General features: G+C 38.6%; 1 protein-coding gene across 2 annotated transcripts in view; it reads right to left on the bottom strand.

The window, feature by feature from the left end:
* Window positions 1-3,093: 3,093 nt before the first annotated feature.
* Window positions 3,094-15,754, bottom strand: part of adamts2a (ADAM metallopeptidase with thrombospondin type 1 motif, 2a) — a 72,258-nt gene continuing 59,597 nt past the window's right edge. For both annotated transcript variants that reach the window (XM_083564514.1, XM_083564513.1), the window contains exons 15-23: window positions 14,546-14,669; window positions 12,104-12,184; window positions 11,636-11,799; window positions 10,915-11,074; window positions 10,680-10,812; window positions 9,672-9,879; window positions 9,236-9,365; window positions 8,249-8,323; window positions 3,094-4,032 (exon numbers count right to left, since the gene is read on the bottom strand). In XM_083564514.1, coding sequence (XP_083420640.1) covers window positions 3,356-4,032; window positions 8,249-8,323; window positions 9,236-9,365; window positions 9,672-9,879; window positions 10,680-10,812; window positions 10,915-11,074; window positions 11,636-11,799; window positions 12,104-12,184; window positions 14,546-14,669 — 1,752 coding nt within the window. In that variant the 3' untranslated portion in view covers window positions 3,094-3,355. The remainder of the gene's footprint in view (window positions 4,033-8,248; window positions 8,324-9,235; window positions 9,366-9,671; window positions 9,880-10,679; window positions 10,813-10,914; window positions 11,075-11,635; window positions 11,800-12,103; window positions 12,185-14,545; window positions 14,670-15,754) is intronic.

Here is a 15,754-nt window from a genome sequence, read left to right as displayed (position 1 = left end):
GCCATATTTATAGATGGAATAAGGATATGTAAAAATAGACAGTAATCACTATTGCAGAGAAAAAAAGCTATCTATCTATCTATCTATCTTACCGTGTTCTGACTGTATATTCCACTGCAGCTCAGCACTGCCACCTTCTGGACAGGAGAGTGAACACACCCAAGTGTTCCACACCCAAATGTTCCCTATACCCGGGGAAAGATTGGACACCCCTGCCCTATACGGACAAAAGTATCGGGACACCTCACTTTTCCAGCCATATGTGGTTCTTCTCCAAACTGTTACCACAAAGTTGGAGGCACACAATTGTATAAAACATATTTGGATGTTGTAAAACAGAATTTTCCAGCTTCATGAAGACCTTGAGTGGCCCTAACCCTATTGACCTCAAACTTTTGGGAACACTGATTGCACCCCAGGCCTTATGACCTCGCCTATATTAGTACCTGAGTCTACTAACACCTTCGTGGCTCCACAGGAACTCCAAAATCTGGTTTAACGTCTTCCCAGAAGAGTTTAGGTATAACTGCAAATGGTGACTAAATGTGAAATGGGATGGGAAAATCACGTACCAATTTTATGGTCAGCTGTCCACAAACTTTTGTCCATATATCATCCCAAAACCACTTTCTTTCAAACTCACGTCTTCAAAAAACACAACTAGGAGATTTTGGTTTCACTTGCTATTTTATTGAAATAACATAGAAAGAATGCGTCTACACTCCTCTGTCTTGAAAAGATCGTCTTCAAGGTCAAGGGTCCCAAGGGTCCCAAGGATCCGACGGATTAGACGCTCGTGCCACATGCACCAGGCATCCATGTAAGTTTGAAGCAAGTGCACTGAGATAAAGTCACGATCATTTCAATAAATATCACAGAAATGTAAAAAAAAAAATCATATATACAACACTGACTAGGAGGTTCATATTTGTGCAGGTGTTGGTGAATCGACTAAAACGGAATATTTTGTACAAGGTCTGGAGAGATAAAGTGTATGTGAACACAATGCTCATAAACCCCCCAAAAAACAATAGAATTACTGTCAAAATAAAAAAGGTGGTTGGTCCATTAGAGAAAGCATGAGTGGTTTAAAATGCATGCACAATTTTTCTTACAGCTTTACACCGCAATATATACATGTGAAAATGCCTGTGATCAATAACATGAGGGAAAAAAGTACAACAAAATAAGCACTTAAAGATTAGATTTAAAACCTGAAATGGTTTTGCTACCAATAATGGATTTCTGTATGTCAGTGAAAAATATTAGAATCCTGCTTTTAACCAGAAAAAGGCTCCTGCTGGAAAAAAGAAGTGTTTTTCGAAACAAATGATGATCTCATTCAGAAGTAAGGACTGTGTATGTAAAAAAAATGTACTTGCACATAACAGGATTCTGGGGAAAAAAAAACATTTTCCAGAATTATCTTTACTAATCTGTACATTTCATAGATAGTTTCATTAGTATTGTTACTTTCATAGAATTGAAGAAAGCTGCATTAATGGAGAAAACAATTGAGTGTCTCTACACAAGATTTTTGTGTTTACATTCACCAGACTCTTTTAATAGGAAAACTCACAAGAGTCAAGAGTCTTAATGTTGTTGCTGTTAAAGTTGACCTAAAGCAGAATGGTGGCTTTTGGATCCGAAGTTCATGAGTTCAAATCCCAGCCACACCAAGCTGCTAATCCTGGGCCCCTGAGCAAGGCCCTTAAATCATTAGCTGCTCAGTTGTATGAATCAGATTAATGCGAGTCGATTTGGATACGGTCGTCTGCCAAATGCCATAAATGTCTGATGTAATGTAAATGTGTGAAAAACAGAAAAAAAAATCCGGCGAGCGACAGTTCGGTCTGCGACAAATACTTTTTTTGGGAAATAATCGCCATTTTCAACATCATCAAATGTTATCAATAAAGGGATCAGTAAAGTCAGTAAATGTGTGGATGTTTATCTGTCTGTGTGGATGTTTGTCTGTCTCTCTGTCTGTCAGTGCTAATGTCTGTCTGTCTCTCTGGATGTTTATCTGTCCGTGTAGATGTCTGTCTGTCTGTCTGTCTGTCTGTCTGTCTGTCTGTCTGTCTGTCTGTCTGTCTGTCTGTCTGTCTATGTGAGAATGTGATATAATCTGTGAGATAATCGCCATCATCAAATGTTATAAATAAAGGGATCAGTTAAGTCTGTCTGTCTCTCTGTCTGTGTGGATGTATGTCTGTCTCTTTGTCTGTCCCTCTGCCTGTCTGTGCAGATCTCTGTCTGTCTGTCTATGTGTGATAATCGCCATCATCAAATGTTATCGATTAAGGGATCAATAAAGTTTGTCTGTCTCTCTGTCTGTCAGTGCGGATGTCTGTCTGTCTCTCTGGATGTTTATCTGTCTTTGTGGATGTCAATAGAAAGGCTACTCAAAGTTAATCAAATTCACTCTTTGGTGATCAGAAATGCACCTCTGGCTGTTTACCTGTCTGTCTGTCTGTCTGTCTGTCTGTCTGTCTGTCTGTCTGTCTGTCTGTCTGTCTGTTTATCTATCTATCTATCTATCTATCTATCTATCTATCTATCTATCTATCTATCTATCTATCTATCTATCTATCTATCTATCTATCTATCTATCTATCTATCTATCTATCTCAGAGCAGAGTGGACAGATTGGCTTTCAGCTGACAGGAAAGTTACTCAAAAGTTACTGATCAAACAGTTGTGTGGTAAATAAAGAGACTGTTGTGTGTAGAAATGGAGAATTAGAAATGACAGAAATGTTCTGTAAACAATAGCAACATCCACATCACAGTCAACATCACTGAGATTTTCTTCCCATTTAAATATTTGAAGTGAACATTCCCTGAAGCTGTTGTTACATACCTGCATTGTTTTATGCTCTCAGGTCCTGCCACATGATTGGCTGGTTGGATAACTGCAATAACTGAACCTTCCTCTGGAATCAATTAATCAATCAATCAATCAATCTGTTTGTATGTCAAATTATCCTTCTCTCTGTCCTATCTGTCTATCTATTTATAGTGGCTGTGAAGTTCATATAAATCTTAGTCTTCATTTTACGCAGCAGAAAGATCAAACCTGTTTCCAGAAGAATCTGATCACGATGCTTGCATTTATTACAGGACTGTGTGTCTCAAGTTTGCAAAAAAAGTGCAAAAACAGGGTTCATAAAAAAAAAAAAAAAAAAAAAAAAAAAAAAAGAGCAGAAACAAATGCAAACAGATAAATGCGCTGGCGTTTAACAGCATTCTGAAGATGAATTTACCCTAGATATTATATAAATCTCAGATACTGGAGTTTCCATGACACTGAGAGATACCCCCCCCCCCCTTACCACCACCACCACCTCGCCAAATCAGTCTCCAGGTTTCCGTTTGTGTCTTTTAAGAAAGTCTTGCCTCTTTTCCTCGAGGAGCTGTTGGATTCTTTTATTCTGCGTTCTCTCCCGCTTTTTGGGTATAAAGTAGTTGTGGGGGACTTCGTTTCCGTTAACTATGCGGTACGACACGTCGTTGGAGTTGTTCTCCTTTCTGTTTTTGGATATGCGGAGACTTACTACAGACGGAAGACTCGTGCTAGAAAACGCGGGTTGTGTTGTCGAAAGCGGTTTTATGGTTTTAAGGCTGTACTCAGTGGTGGCTGGGAAAAGTTCCTCGAATCCAGACACGGAGACCTCATCCTCATCCTCCTCCTCTTCGGACGAAGTGCTCGGACCATCAGTTTCCTCCAGGATGAAGCTTGGAGTGTGGGGAAAAACAGTTCCTCGGTTTAGGCTGAGCGGGTACCGAGTCGTGGGGTATCTCCAAGGTGAGGAGGTGCTGCTTGGTATGGAGGTGGAGATGTATCTGACGGGCTGGGTGGTGTGGAGAGGGTGTGGAGACTTGGTGGTGGTGAAGGTCAGGTTGAGATTGGAGGTGAAGTTGCTTTCGCTGCAGGATTTGCAGCACATCTGCTTGTAGCCCGGGTTGGAGCAGTATTTACTCAGGACCTCCATACGGCAGAAGACCGACTTGTCGCCTTTACAGCGCACTCCTAGAACCAAACACACAAACACACACACACACACACACACATTAGCACAACAATTCTTGAATACTTTGAAATGATATATGGAAAAAAGTTGTGGACACCTGATGTGTTTTTTTGAACATCCCATTCCAAATTTAGTTCTCATTTGATCTCCACTCTTCTGGAAAGATGTTCCACTAGATTTTTTTTTGAGTGTGCTTGTGAAGATTCATGCTGGTTCGGCCACAAGGGTGTTAGTAAAGTCAGGTACTGATGTAGGTGAGGAGGCCTGGGGTGCAGCAGCGTGAAAAAAAATCATCCCAAAGATCTTCAATAGGTTTGGAGCTCTACAGCTGGAGATCTTCCACTCAGACCCATGTAAAGCATATCTTCATAGAGGTGGCTTTGTGGTGCTGTAGGAGGTTTGGGTCTCAGAGTTTATGTGAAGGGAAAATTTCACGCTACTACATCCAAAGACATTTTATACAATTGTGTGCCTCCAATTGTGTGGTAAACGTTTGGAGAAGAACCATCTATGGCTGAAAAGTCAGGTGTCCCAATACTTTTTTCCATATAGTGTAAAAAAAAAGATTGGAAGAAAAAGATTTTTTCCAGAAGTGATTTGGAAGGAATAAGAGAAATGGAGGGGGAAAAAAGGAATGGAATCTTTTCACATGCATTCTTCATTAAACAAATCAGCGCCGGAGTCTAATTATTCGTCGTTACTTGACCTTTTATTCCTTTCTCCTTGGAGATGTGGCTGACAAGAAGCCTCATGAATAAGACTCGGGCCTTGTCGAATATACACCATGTACAACACAACACGTTTTTTTTTTTTTTTGTTTCGTGGTACAATGTACAATGTAAACTGTTTTGAAATCTTACATCATTCACAGTTTGGTAAACACTTTGGTTCAACACTTCGTCAGACCATCGGCTTTTTTCAGAAATGTAAACAAAAAACGTCCTAACAAAAAAAAAAAAAAAGAAAAAAAAAGATACATGTGGAAAATCGTGTCACGGAATAAACAGCAGAGACGACGTGTGTGTCTTCCTTTTCCCATTAAAGTTTCCAATACGCTGAATTGCAGTCGTATAAACCTGATGGGATCTTTTTTTTTTTTCAATCAGAAACCATCGATTTATTACAGAGTGAGTCAAATAGAAAATATACGTGTTTTTTAAAAAAATTTTATGATGGCGTTGTGTAAAGTGAGACGATAATGTGGTGTAAAACAATCCCCTGTCTGTAGGTGATGCTCATGTATTGCCAGGTGTGTGTTCCTAAGTGTTTCTGTATACGTGTGTGTGTGTGTGTGTGTGTGTGTGTGTGTGTGTGTGTGTGTGTGTGTGTGTGTGTGTGTGTGTGTGTGGGAGAGAGAGAAAGAGAGAGAGCTCCATAGACAACAAGAACATACCTCTTGACATTTTTGACCTTTCTTGCTAATAAATAAATTAATAAATAAATAAATAAATAAATTCTAATGAATACCCTGAATATCTCCGTCTATAAAATCTTCTCGAGCATTAATACTTCACAGGCTGTAAATCCTCTCGGGTCACAAAATATATAGACATCGAGTACAATAGAACGTTTTTCTTTCTCTTCATTACGGTTTTTCTCTGTTGCTCCGGCGCTGTTTCTCAGATCGTGAAATGAATTTCTCAAAACTTCTCCTTCAGCCTCCACATCATGTCGTCGCTTTCTCGTTGCTTTGGACAAAATTGCGAATACTTTGGTACATTCATTTTTACCGATTGTGTACAAGTGTCTCCTGTTTCCTACATTATCGATTGTTAATATTGTGTTGATCAAAACATATTCTACTGGTTTCCCCTGAAGAGTCTTAACCCCCAAAACATCTGGGCATCAGTTCATTGCATAAGTCATTGAATGCAAAATGATTAAACGAGCTGCCATGATATATGAAGCTCATCTTCTTTACATTTCAATTGTGCAGCTGAATCTTAAATGTTAGTAATAAATGCGAGTGTATGGCATCCGATCAACCGATAATTAAACAAATTGTATATAAAATAAGTCAAAGTTACGATATCTAAAAAATGGATGAACAACCAGGAAACGAACGAACATTAGTACAGTACAGTAAAAGTGTGAATCCTGTCTGGTCTCCTGCAATCAATATACAGTACAAACAGTGACGTGAAAATTTGTCATAGACGACGAAATTCATAGACGACGAACAGAAGAAATTCAGCCTTTTCATTTTCAATCGTTGTAACCGAAACCGTCGTTAACACCAGGAAATACTGAAAGTGTGCAGCTCAACACATGACTAAACATTTGGTTTGTGAACAGTGACAAAAGGACGTGTCATTCTGATAGCAATTAGATGTTCATTGACACAAATACAGTGCAACTTTGATACTCGGGGGGTTACGTTCTATGACCCCTCGCAAGGTTTTGACTCACCCTTTGCGACCCAGTAACGCAATATATGTTCATGTACTGTAGTGTAAATGCAACAGAAATTGTGAATTATTAGTCATTAATATATTATTTGCTACTTTAAATGAATAATACAGTAATAAAACAGTTTTTAAAAATTTTTATGTAATTTATTAGTACAAACTCGGTTTTCAAATGTTACTCCAATCTTTCTCGCGAACGATCAGATTTTTCGTGAGTTGCTCTTAGTTCGGTTCTAAATGAAAATTCGCCAACTATCGAGGTCACGAGTGTCGGGGTTCCACTTACGTTTTAGAGAGGAACTAAGGATTTTGAGAAAAGTACAGGTTTCTGCAGGCAACCCAATGTGTTGTGCTGTTTGTACAAATTGTTTAGAGAAACTCACTGGTTTACTGGTTACTGAACTGATGCCCAGATGTTTTGGGGGTTTAAGAATTGTACACAATCGATTACATTAATGTATCAAAGCAATCTCAACTTGTTAGAAGTAAAGAGGAATGCTTTTATGATGTGTGAAAGTGATGACATGATGTGGACAAGCAGTTGTTCGAATTTCATGTCCGATCTCAGAAACGCTCCGAAGCAACGGAGAAAAAAACGCAACATTATAAATAATAATAATAATAATAATAATAACAGTCATTAAGGTCATTGAATATATTAATCGTCCCATAACTGATACATATATGCATTTTATATATATATATATATAAATTCTTATGTGCAGTCTATAAAATATAATGTAGCTGTGCCACCTATTATAGAACGTTTGTCGTATGTGTTACAGACCCGATAGTCGCGACAGAACGCTGAAAGCATGATGACTCGATTGCTTTAGCTGTAAACATCCGTTTGTGATCCTGGGTTGAAAAATCACATTTCTTCTAGCTGCCCCTTTTTCAAACTTCCGTGGAGAAAAAAAAAATAAAATCGTCAAATCCCCGATAAGGCGTGTAGGTTCTGTATAGAAATGCGAAGAATCCTTGTTTATGTGTTAACAGTATGTGATGAACTGTGAGGTATTTGATCGTGTTGTGGATCCAATACGGAGACGAGGCATAAAGAAAAAGCAGCAGAAAGCAAGTTCATCGTGACGCTATTTTTTTTTCCCCCCGCTCTCTTTTCTCAAGGTCTGTAACACGGACTTCAAATTAACACTGGATATTTATATTGAAAGTTATAATATCTACAAAAATACAGGATACAATATAACAGTCAAGATGGCCGGGCCTACTGAGGGCCTAATTTTTTTTTTTCGGCGTATATATATATATATATATATATATATATATATATATATATATATATATATATATATATATATATATATATATATATATATATATATTTATATACTGGTTTGAAATCGTATACTAGATGCGTATAATATATTACAATACAAACTACCCCTATGGGATCACGATCTCCAAAACACCACACTGATCTCTTGTAGAATGGAACAAGAGATAGAAGAAACCGTCCCCGTCCACCACCTAACCAAAAAAAAGGTCCTCGTTCAACCTTCCTCACCGCCCTTTATAGCGTAACCCCCTTGACCCTTAACAACCTGATAGATTCGGTGCCCAAGAGGCTGTAAGAGGAGGAGAGGGGGGTAAAAACAGCCCCCTAAACCCCTTAAAGAGGAGCAAGAGGAGAAATAGAGAGAGAAGCAGCAGGCTCCAGAGAGCAAGAAGAAGAACAGTCAAGGCAGAGTGTAGCACAGCCAGAGGGCCAGAGAGAACGCCAGGTGGCAGGCAGGAGTGGGCGTGCTGCACAACGACGCCTGGCCGCTGGACAGAGGACGTTTACTTGACGAGATCTTGGGAGCCGGGAATTCGGGGTCTGCTCTGGAGAGCCACTGGATCAGGAAGTTTCCTTTATCATCTGTAGATGGATATGGAAGAGAAACAAAGATGTCAAACAAGGAATTTTAAATCAGACGGACGCGTCAGGACATGTTTGAGGTCAGAGATTTATAATATAGCTACTAATACGAAGGAGAAAATGATCTCTTGGGACTTTTTTTTATTTTCTTCGCAAATTTTAACATACATTTTATAGACAAATTTTCAGGACACCGTTCCAGTCATATGTGGTCCTTCTCCACACTGTTACCACAAAGTTGGAGGCACACAATTGTATAAAATGTCTTTGGATGCGGGAGTATGACATTTTCCCTGGAACATCTTCCCAGAAAAGTGGAGGTGATTATAAGAGAAAATGGGGAGTAAATGTGGAATGGCATGTTCAAAAAGAAGCACATACGAAACTTAGGGTCGGGTGTCCACAAACTTTTGTCCATACAGCATATATTTTTATTATAATACACATTTAAAAGTTGTATTATAAAACTTTCTTTCAGCTTCTCCCATTAGGGGGCGCCACAGCGGATCATCCGCATGTTTGATTTGGCACATGTTTTTACGCTGGATGCCCTTCCTAACGCAACCCTCCCCATTTATCCGGGTTTGGGACCGGCACTAAGAGTGGTTGGGGTTTGTTCCCTGACCGGGGATCGAACCCGGGCCGCAGCGGTGAGAGCGCCGTATCCTAACTACTAGACCACCAGAGTAGTATAATACGTGTTATTATATTATCCATTCTCATAATAATTGAAAACATACTTTTTTTATTTATCTTATATAATTATAGTCACTGTTTATAGTCTTTTATTTGCTCTAGTAAAGCTATTTAAACAAAATGCTCTTCCTTGTGATCCATGTGGAAATAACGCATTTATCATTATTATGACATCATTATCATGTTAGTAAAAAACAGAAACGGATAAGTCCTCACTCGGACACGGCACCACTTGACATCTCCGGACTATTTCGGGTTTCGTCTCCTTGCAGATGCCGATAGAGTTATCCGCAGTGCTGCAGGTAACCTGCCGCTCCTGGACTCCGTTCCCACACGTGACGGAGCACTGCAAGCACACGAAACACAGACACGTGAAAAAAAATACCACACCCTTTTTTTTTTTTTTATATTTTTAGTGCAGTAACATAAACAGCGGTACTTATTCCAAAACATCTGCTGGCGTGCTTGAATATATATATTAGATTAGATCAGATTCAACTTTATTGTCATTACACATGTACAAGTACAAGGCAACGAAATGCAGTCAACAGTCAACCCCTGATATATATATGTGCTGGAGAGGTCAGATATAATTTTTTTTAAATCCAACTCCTCAACACATTTCCTTACTTCCATATATTTCCAAACTCACCAAGGACCAGGGTCCAGTTCTCCACTGAGCAGGACAGAGGTGGCGGTTGCAGGAGCGCCGGCTCTCAGGACGTTCGTCGCCGCAGTATTTGGAGTTGACGGTTTTGTGGGTTCCATCCTCCTGAGGTCTTACACAGCGCACAGGCCGAGTCTGAGTCCCCATCTTACCACAGGACTTACTGCACTCCTCCCAGTCTCCAGTCACCCAACTAAGAGACGTGCACACACACACACACACACACACACACACACACACACACACACACACACACACACACACAGAGGTGGAAAATAACAAATGACATTTACTTTGTGTACTTCAATTTTTTCTTTTTAGCTTTGAAAATCTACATTTTAAATCATATCCAAGTAAATCTAGAGTTAGGGTTAAAAAAAGCAAGATGGTGTCAAATTCTTATGGACCGAACCCCTGGCCATATTTAAGCGACCACATTGACATGAAGTGCAAGAAAGTCAACAGCTTTATTACGCAGTGTAAGCAGTTTGCCGAAAGTAGCTGAACTGGTAGCTTATAAAAACACGACCTTAAACCTGCACATGAATGTTGCAGAAAGTTAATAATACTAATATCTTTAGTTAACATCATTATTGTATTGGTGCGTTGCATCACTGCGTGACGTTGCTAATGCTGGTTAGCACCAGGGCTGGAAGTTAACGGAGACTGGGGAAAATTGTCGCTGCACAATTAATACTAGCTCTATTACCTGTCACGATTTAAATGTTTTATTAAAAGAATGAGTTCTATTTTTAGTTCTGAGTTATATTTTAGAGTAGATCTGCTGATGTTGCATTAGATTTGAGCATTACTGTATAAACAATCACACACTTTTGTTGAGAAAGCAGTGTCCAATCAAAGCGTTTCGATTTGTCACTGCGGAAAATGCCGGAATTTTGATTTGAAAAATATTGTATTACTCGTTCCACCTCTGCCCACGCTTTACGATTCCAACCGTGATGGTACCAAACTCTCCAGGACAGTGATGCTTACATGGGTTCTGAGCACTGCTTCACGTTACAGGCTCGACTGATGGCACGGGGTTTGCGGATGTTGGCGCAGAACGTTCGGTGCACCATTTTGCCGTCCGACTTCCTCCGACAGCCAAATCGCGTATACTGCTTACCTGTGATGAAGAAAAACACACGGGTATGCAAACATTCATTTAGTCTTTTTATTTTCTTTTTATTCTTATTTTTTATTTTTTTGTATTTTCACAATAGCAAACCTCCACCACAAGGCTTGGAGCAGTGGGACCATTTCTTCAAAGCCCATTCGAAGTAAATTGTGTCATCCTGAGGTAAGCTGTTCTCCATCGACGACGATGGATCCTCCGGGAGAATGTATTTGTAGGACAGAGTGACTTTCGATGTGCTGTGAGAGTTGACCTGAGGAAGGGAAACCATTACGAATCTTAATTTTTTTTTTTTTTATACTTTTCAAACATTGAAATTATATAAATAAATACATGATATGGACAAAAGTAACATAATAGATATCGAAAAACTGTTGGTGGTTGAGATGGTTAAGAAGTCAGACAGCGGTCTTTAGAAGAACCACCAAGCTGCCAATTTATGGCCCTTAACCCTCAACTGCTTATTTGTTTAGTCATTCTGGATAAGAAGGTCTGGCAAATGCCATAAACACACATGCATTCACTTTTAACATAATGTAGCTTTGAGAAAATTGGTGGCTCACTGGTTTAGACATTTCCAAATCTCAACGCTAATTTAATCTTCTGCTCCTGGGCTTTTAAGCAAAGATCTTAACCCCTTAAATGTTTTATTGTATTGATTCTATAATTGTAAGTTGCTCTGGAGCAAGTTATTTTACCCCTGTTTTATTTCCAGGACCATCCTATAGTTTAATTAAAACACTATTTATTAATTTCATTTAACGAAAAGACAAACATTACCATCTGGCCTGTTACACGCAATCACTCTCATTACCATGATAAGAACGCCGTATCTCAGAGGCCCCGTGGTTTGGACCGTTTCCATATCATCATTGTTGGTATATTCCCACAGCACTCCTTTCTCTATCACCGATCTGGTCTCAGGAAACTCGCCCTCGTCATTCAGGAACAAGTTGTCCGTGGCTTGGTTCTTGACCGCTAATGGGAAGAAAGAAAAATGACAACTTTTACAGCCACAACTCACAGAGACTTAAAAGGAGAAAAAGAAACAAAGATCTCTCTTGGTTGAGCTGTGATTTGGGTGGTTGGAGAAATCGTGATAAATCAACATAAGCATTACTTTCCAGATGTCCGGAAGTTTCTCAGGCGATCTGGAAGGAAGAAAGTTTTCAATGCCAAGACGAGCATATCGATAACAAGCAGTGGGAGGCCAAGCACTCAAAGTCTTGGATTATGAGTAGGTGAGTTTTCAGAATGAATCACTGCAGTGAAAGCTGCTTACCCAGAATATGAGGAGATCCTTTAAACTCCTGGATCAGGACATGCCTTGCTCCTCTGGGGATTTCCAGGATCTTCAGAAAACCTAAATGTTTGTTTTAGAGAGTCATCAGGAAGCCACTTATGAAGGAAAAAGAGGTCTACAAAACATTCAACATTGCTTTCGATGCACCAGCACTGAGCATGCCTTATGGGGAAAGACACAGATCCAGTTGGAAGTTGGAATTACAATATTAATGCCGCTGCAGCATTAAATGTTCTTTTTAATTATTTATTGGCTCGAGATTTTTGCACGCTTCTTGAATACCAGCTTTTGTGACAATGTCTACTTTTATGGCAATTAATAAAGAAGGAGCTTCCAAAAATAAACCCTCAAATATTTAGCCAAGTGTGTTATTACTGCAAACTCTGTCATTATGTCTCTTTATTATGTATATAGTTTGATTTAGCAATTGTACAACATTACATTAGATAACAGCCATACAACCATATACCATGTTCACATGCCAGCATTAACAAATGTCTGTACACAAGTAGCTGTCTGTGATGTTTTGAATGCACTAGATTTCAAGCAACTGGATCTTTTGTCACTATGGACACAGAAGTTTCTAAAGCAGCACATGATTTCAGAAAGAAAGAATAATGACTGATTCATCGGTTTTGCAGATTGATCAGCACCGATAGTTGATTGCTGCAACTATCGGCAAAAATCCATACCGACAGTTTTTCCGGGTTGCATTATACAGTAAATGAAAGCGGCCTCTAGAGGTGAATCACGAATGCGACGTACTGTTTATTATATCTTTTTTTTTTACTTAACTGTTTTTATTTATTTGGAGTGTTACTTTTTTTACATTTTAGTTTGACAGCATTGAAAGTCTTTTGCTTTCCTCAATATTTATTAGTATAATTAATATATTTATATTTATTTCATTTAGCACATTTTCAGTATTCAGTACTGGTTTTTGTAATAAAGTTCAGTATTATATTAAATGGAGTGTTATGTTTGTTTGTTTTTAAATTCAGTATCCATAATCAGTCAATTAAGTGGATATCGGCAGGTATGAGCCAACCTAGCCATCGGTATCGGTAAAATCGGTCGACCTCTAGAACGAACTGCCGGTGAGTTAAATGGTTTGGATGCACACCTTCCAGTCAATCATAATTGAGCATTTACATAAACCATGATATAAGGTAGAGTAGCCAAACTTTGTACTGGCATGTTTTTGGGAAAACGGAGAACCCAGAGGAAGCCCAGAGTGAGAAAAGACATAGAAATGGACAGAGGTGGCAAAAGTACGCACACTCGTGACCTCGATAGTTGGCGACTTTTCATTTGGAATCGGACTAAGAGTAACTTGCGAAAAATCTGATAGTTTGTGAGAAGCTGCGAGTGGCTCGAATGTTCGGGGTCGGAATGTAACATTTGTAGTAATAAATAACATAAAAATGTTTGAAAAACTATTTTATTATTGTATTATCCATTTAAAGTAGTAAATAAAACATTTATGACAAGTAATTCACAATTTTTGATTTTACAGTATATTACATGTAACCATCAAAATGAGGAAGTCAAAACCTCACGATTTTTTGTTACTCGCGAAGGGTTATAGAACATAACCCCTGAAAAGAATATCGAGGTTGCACTGTACTCATGTTTTAAAATACTCCACTTTTTTATTCAAGTTAAAGTAAAGAGGTTTGGTCTATGACATGTACATAAGTGAAAAGTAACCTGTTTTAGTGTCAGGCTGGTAACTGGACCTCACGTCATATTAATATTAGGGCTGTCAATCGATTAAAATATTTATTCGTGATTAAGCAAATGTCTGTCATGAGTTAACGGATGATTAATTACAACTTAATCGCACATTTTAATCTGTTCTACATGTACCTCAAATGAATACTTTCAAGTTTTTAATACTCTAATCAACATGGGCATGGACAAATAGTCATGCTTTATGCAAATGTATTTACATCATTCTATCCAAACGTATTATTATTATTATGTTTGTGAGGTAAGTATTTACTGCGATTCAGGTTGTTTTATTTATGTGTCTGTGAAGAGAGATGAGAGAGACGACAGAGAGATCGCCCTCTACAGTTATAAACTCGCAATTGCGGGACAAAAAAGTCAATTTTGACTTTATAACTCAGAATTGAACACAGAAAGTCAGAATTGCAAGTTTGTATCAAGCAAATCGGGAAAAAAAAGTTATATTCACACCTAACATTGCAATAACCTATTGAATTTTTTTATTCAGTAGCGGAAACCGGCTTCCATAGATTTGAGAATTAACGCATCAGTAAAATAAATGTTTACTGATTAAAAATAATTTTTCGATGGAGTTTATTTATTTGTTTATATCTGAGTAAAGAAGTAGAAATGTAATGAGTGAAAGTAAAAAGTTGTCAGAAAAATAAATAGTGAAGCCCTGGAGCTCACCTGGCTTCCTGGTGCTCCGAGTGAAGTTCCCTTTGACGATCTTGCAGGTGGAGTTGTTCCCTCCACACACACCACACTCATCTTCCTCCAGCTCAGACGCAATCACATTATCACAGCCCACTTTCTGTCAAGGTACAAGGTACAAGTTTCAAGTTTTATTTGTCATATCCAAAGTACACAAATCAGTGACAGTGTGTACAATGAAACACTTAAGCGAGGCTACAGGCAAACGACAGCAAATATTAAACATTGAACAATATTAAACAGTAAAGTGAAGGAAAACGATAAGAAAATAGTAATAATTATGCATTGGAAAATTAAGTATTTACAAGTGTGTGCAGAAAGTGTGTATGCATGTGTGTATATATATATATATATTCTTATTCTTCTTCTTTCGGCTGCTCCCATTAGGGGTCATCACAGCAGATCATCCGTCTCCATACCCCCCTGCCCTCTACATCTGCTTTTTTCAAACCAACTACCTGCATGTCTTCCCTCACCATGTCCATAAACCTCCTCCTTGGTCTTCCTCTTTTCCTCCTTCCTGGTGGCGTATTCTCATACTGATATACCCCATGTCCCTCCTCTGCACATGTCCAAACCATCTCAATCTCACCTCCCTCACCTTGTCTCTAAAACGTCCTACATGTGCTGTCCCTCTAATAAACTCATTTCGAATCCTGTCCATCCTCGTTACTACCAACAAAAACCTCAACATCTTCAGCTCTGCTACCTCCAGCTCCACCTCCTTTCTTTTACTCTATATATATATATATACTTTTTTTTATATGGAAGATGGAGGTGCACACAAACTTTCACACAAAAATGTCCAAAAGTTTTCCTGAAACTAAGCCAATAGTTCTGTATCTGCTTTTGGTCAGCTGAACCCGTTCGACCTCAGTTATTAGCGAAGATTGCTCAATCAAAATTCCCAGGATATTTCATCATCGTTAAGAAGCAGAAGACTCGCAAACTAGCTCCATCTCTGACTCCCAGATTTGATGTGGATTATTTTTGGTTGCTTTTTCAAGTGTTTAGAGTTAAATAAGTACTTTTGTGGAAGGGCCATGAGAATTTTATCACTTAAGGTTACAAAAAACACAGCTACTGAAACGTATTTTTTTCCCATATCAAAATAGTTTATGTACTATACTATATAGAGAGGTGGTAGCTTAATGGTAAGGGTTTGGATTGTGAATCGGAATGTTG

Source organism: Silurus aristotelis (assembly GCF_946808225.1).
Source record: "Silurus aristotelis genome assembly, chromosome: 16".
NCBI lineage: Eukaryota > Metazoa > Chordata > Actinopteri > Siluriformes > Siluridae > Silurus > Silurus aristotelis.
Note: the sequence above shows the minus strand (reverse complement) of the source record. Positions and strands in the feature narration are given on the sequence as shown.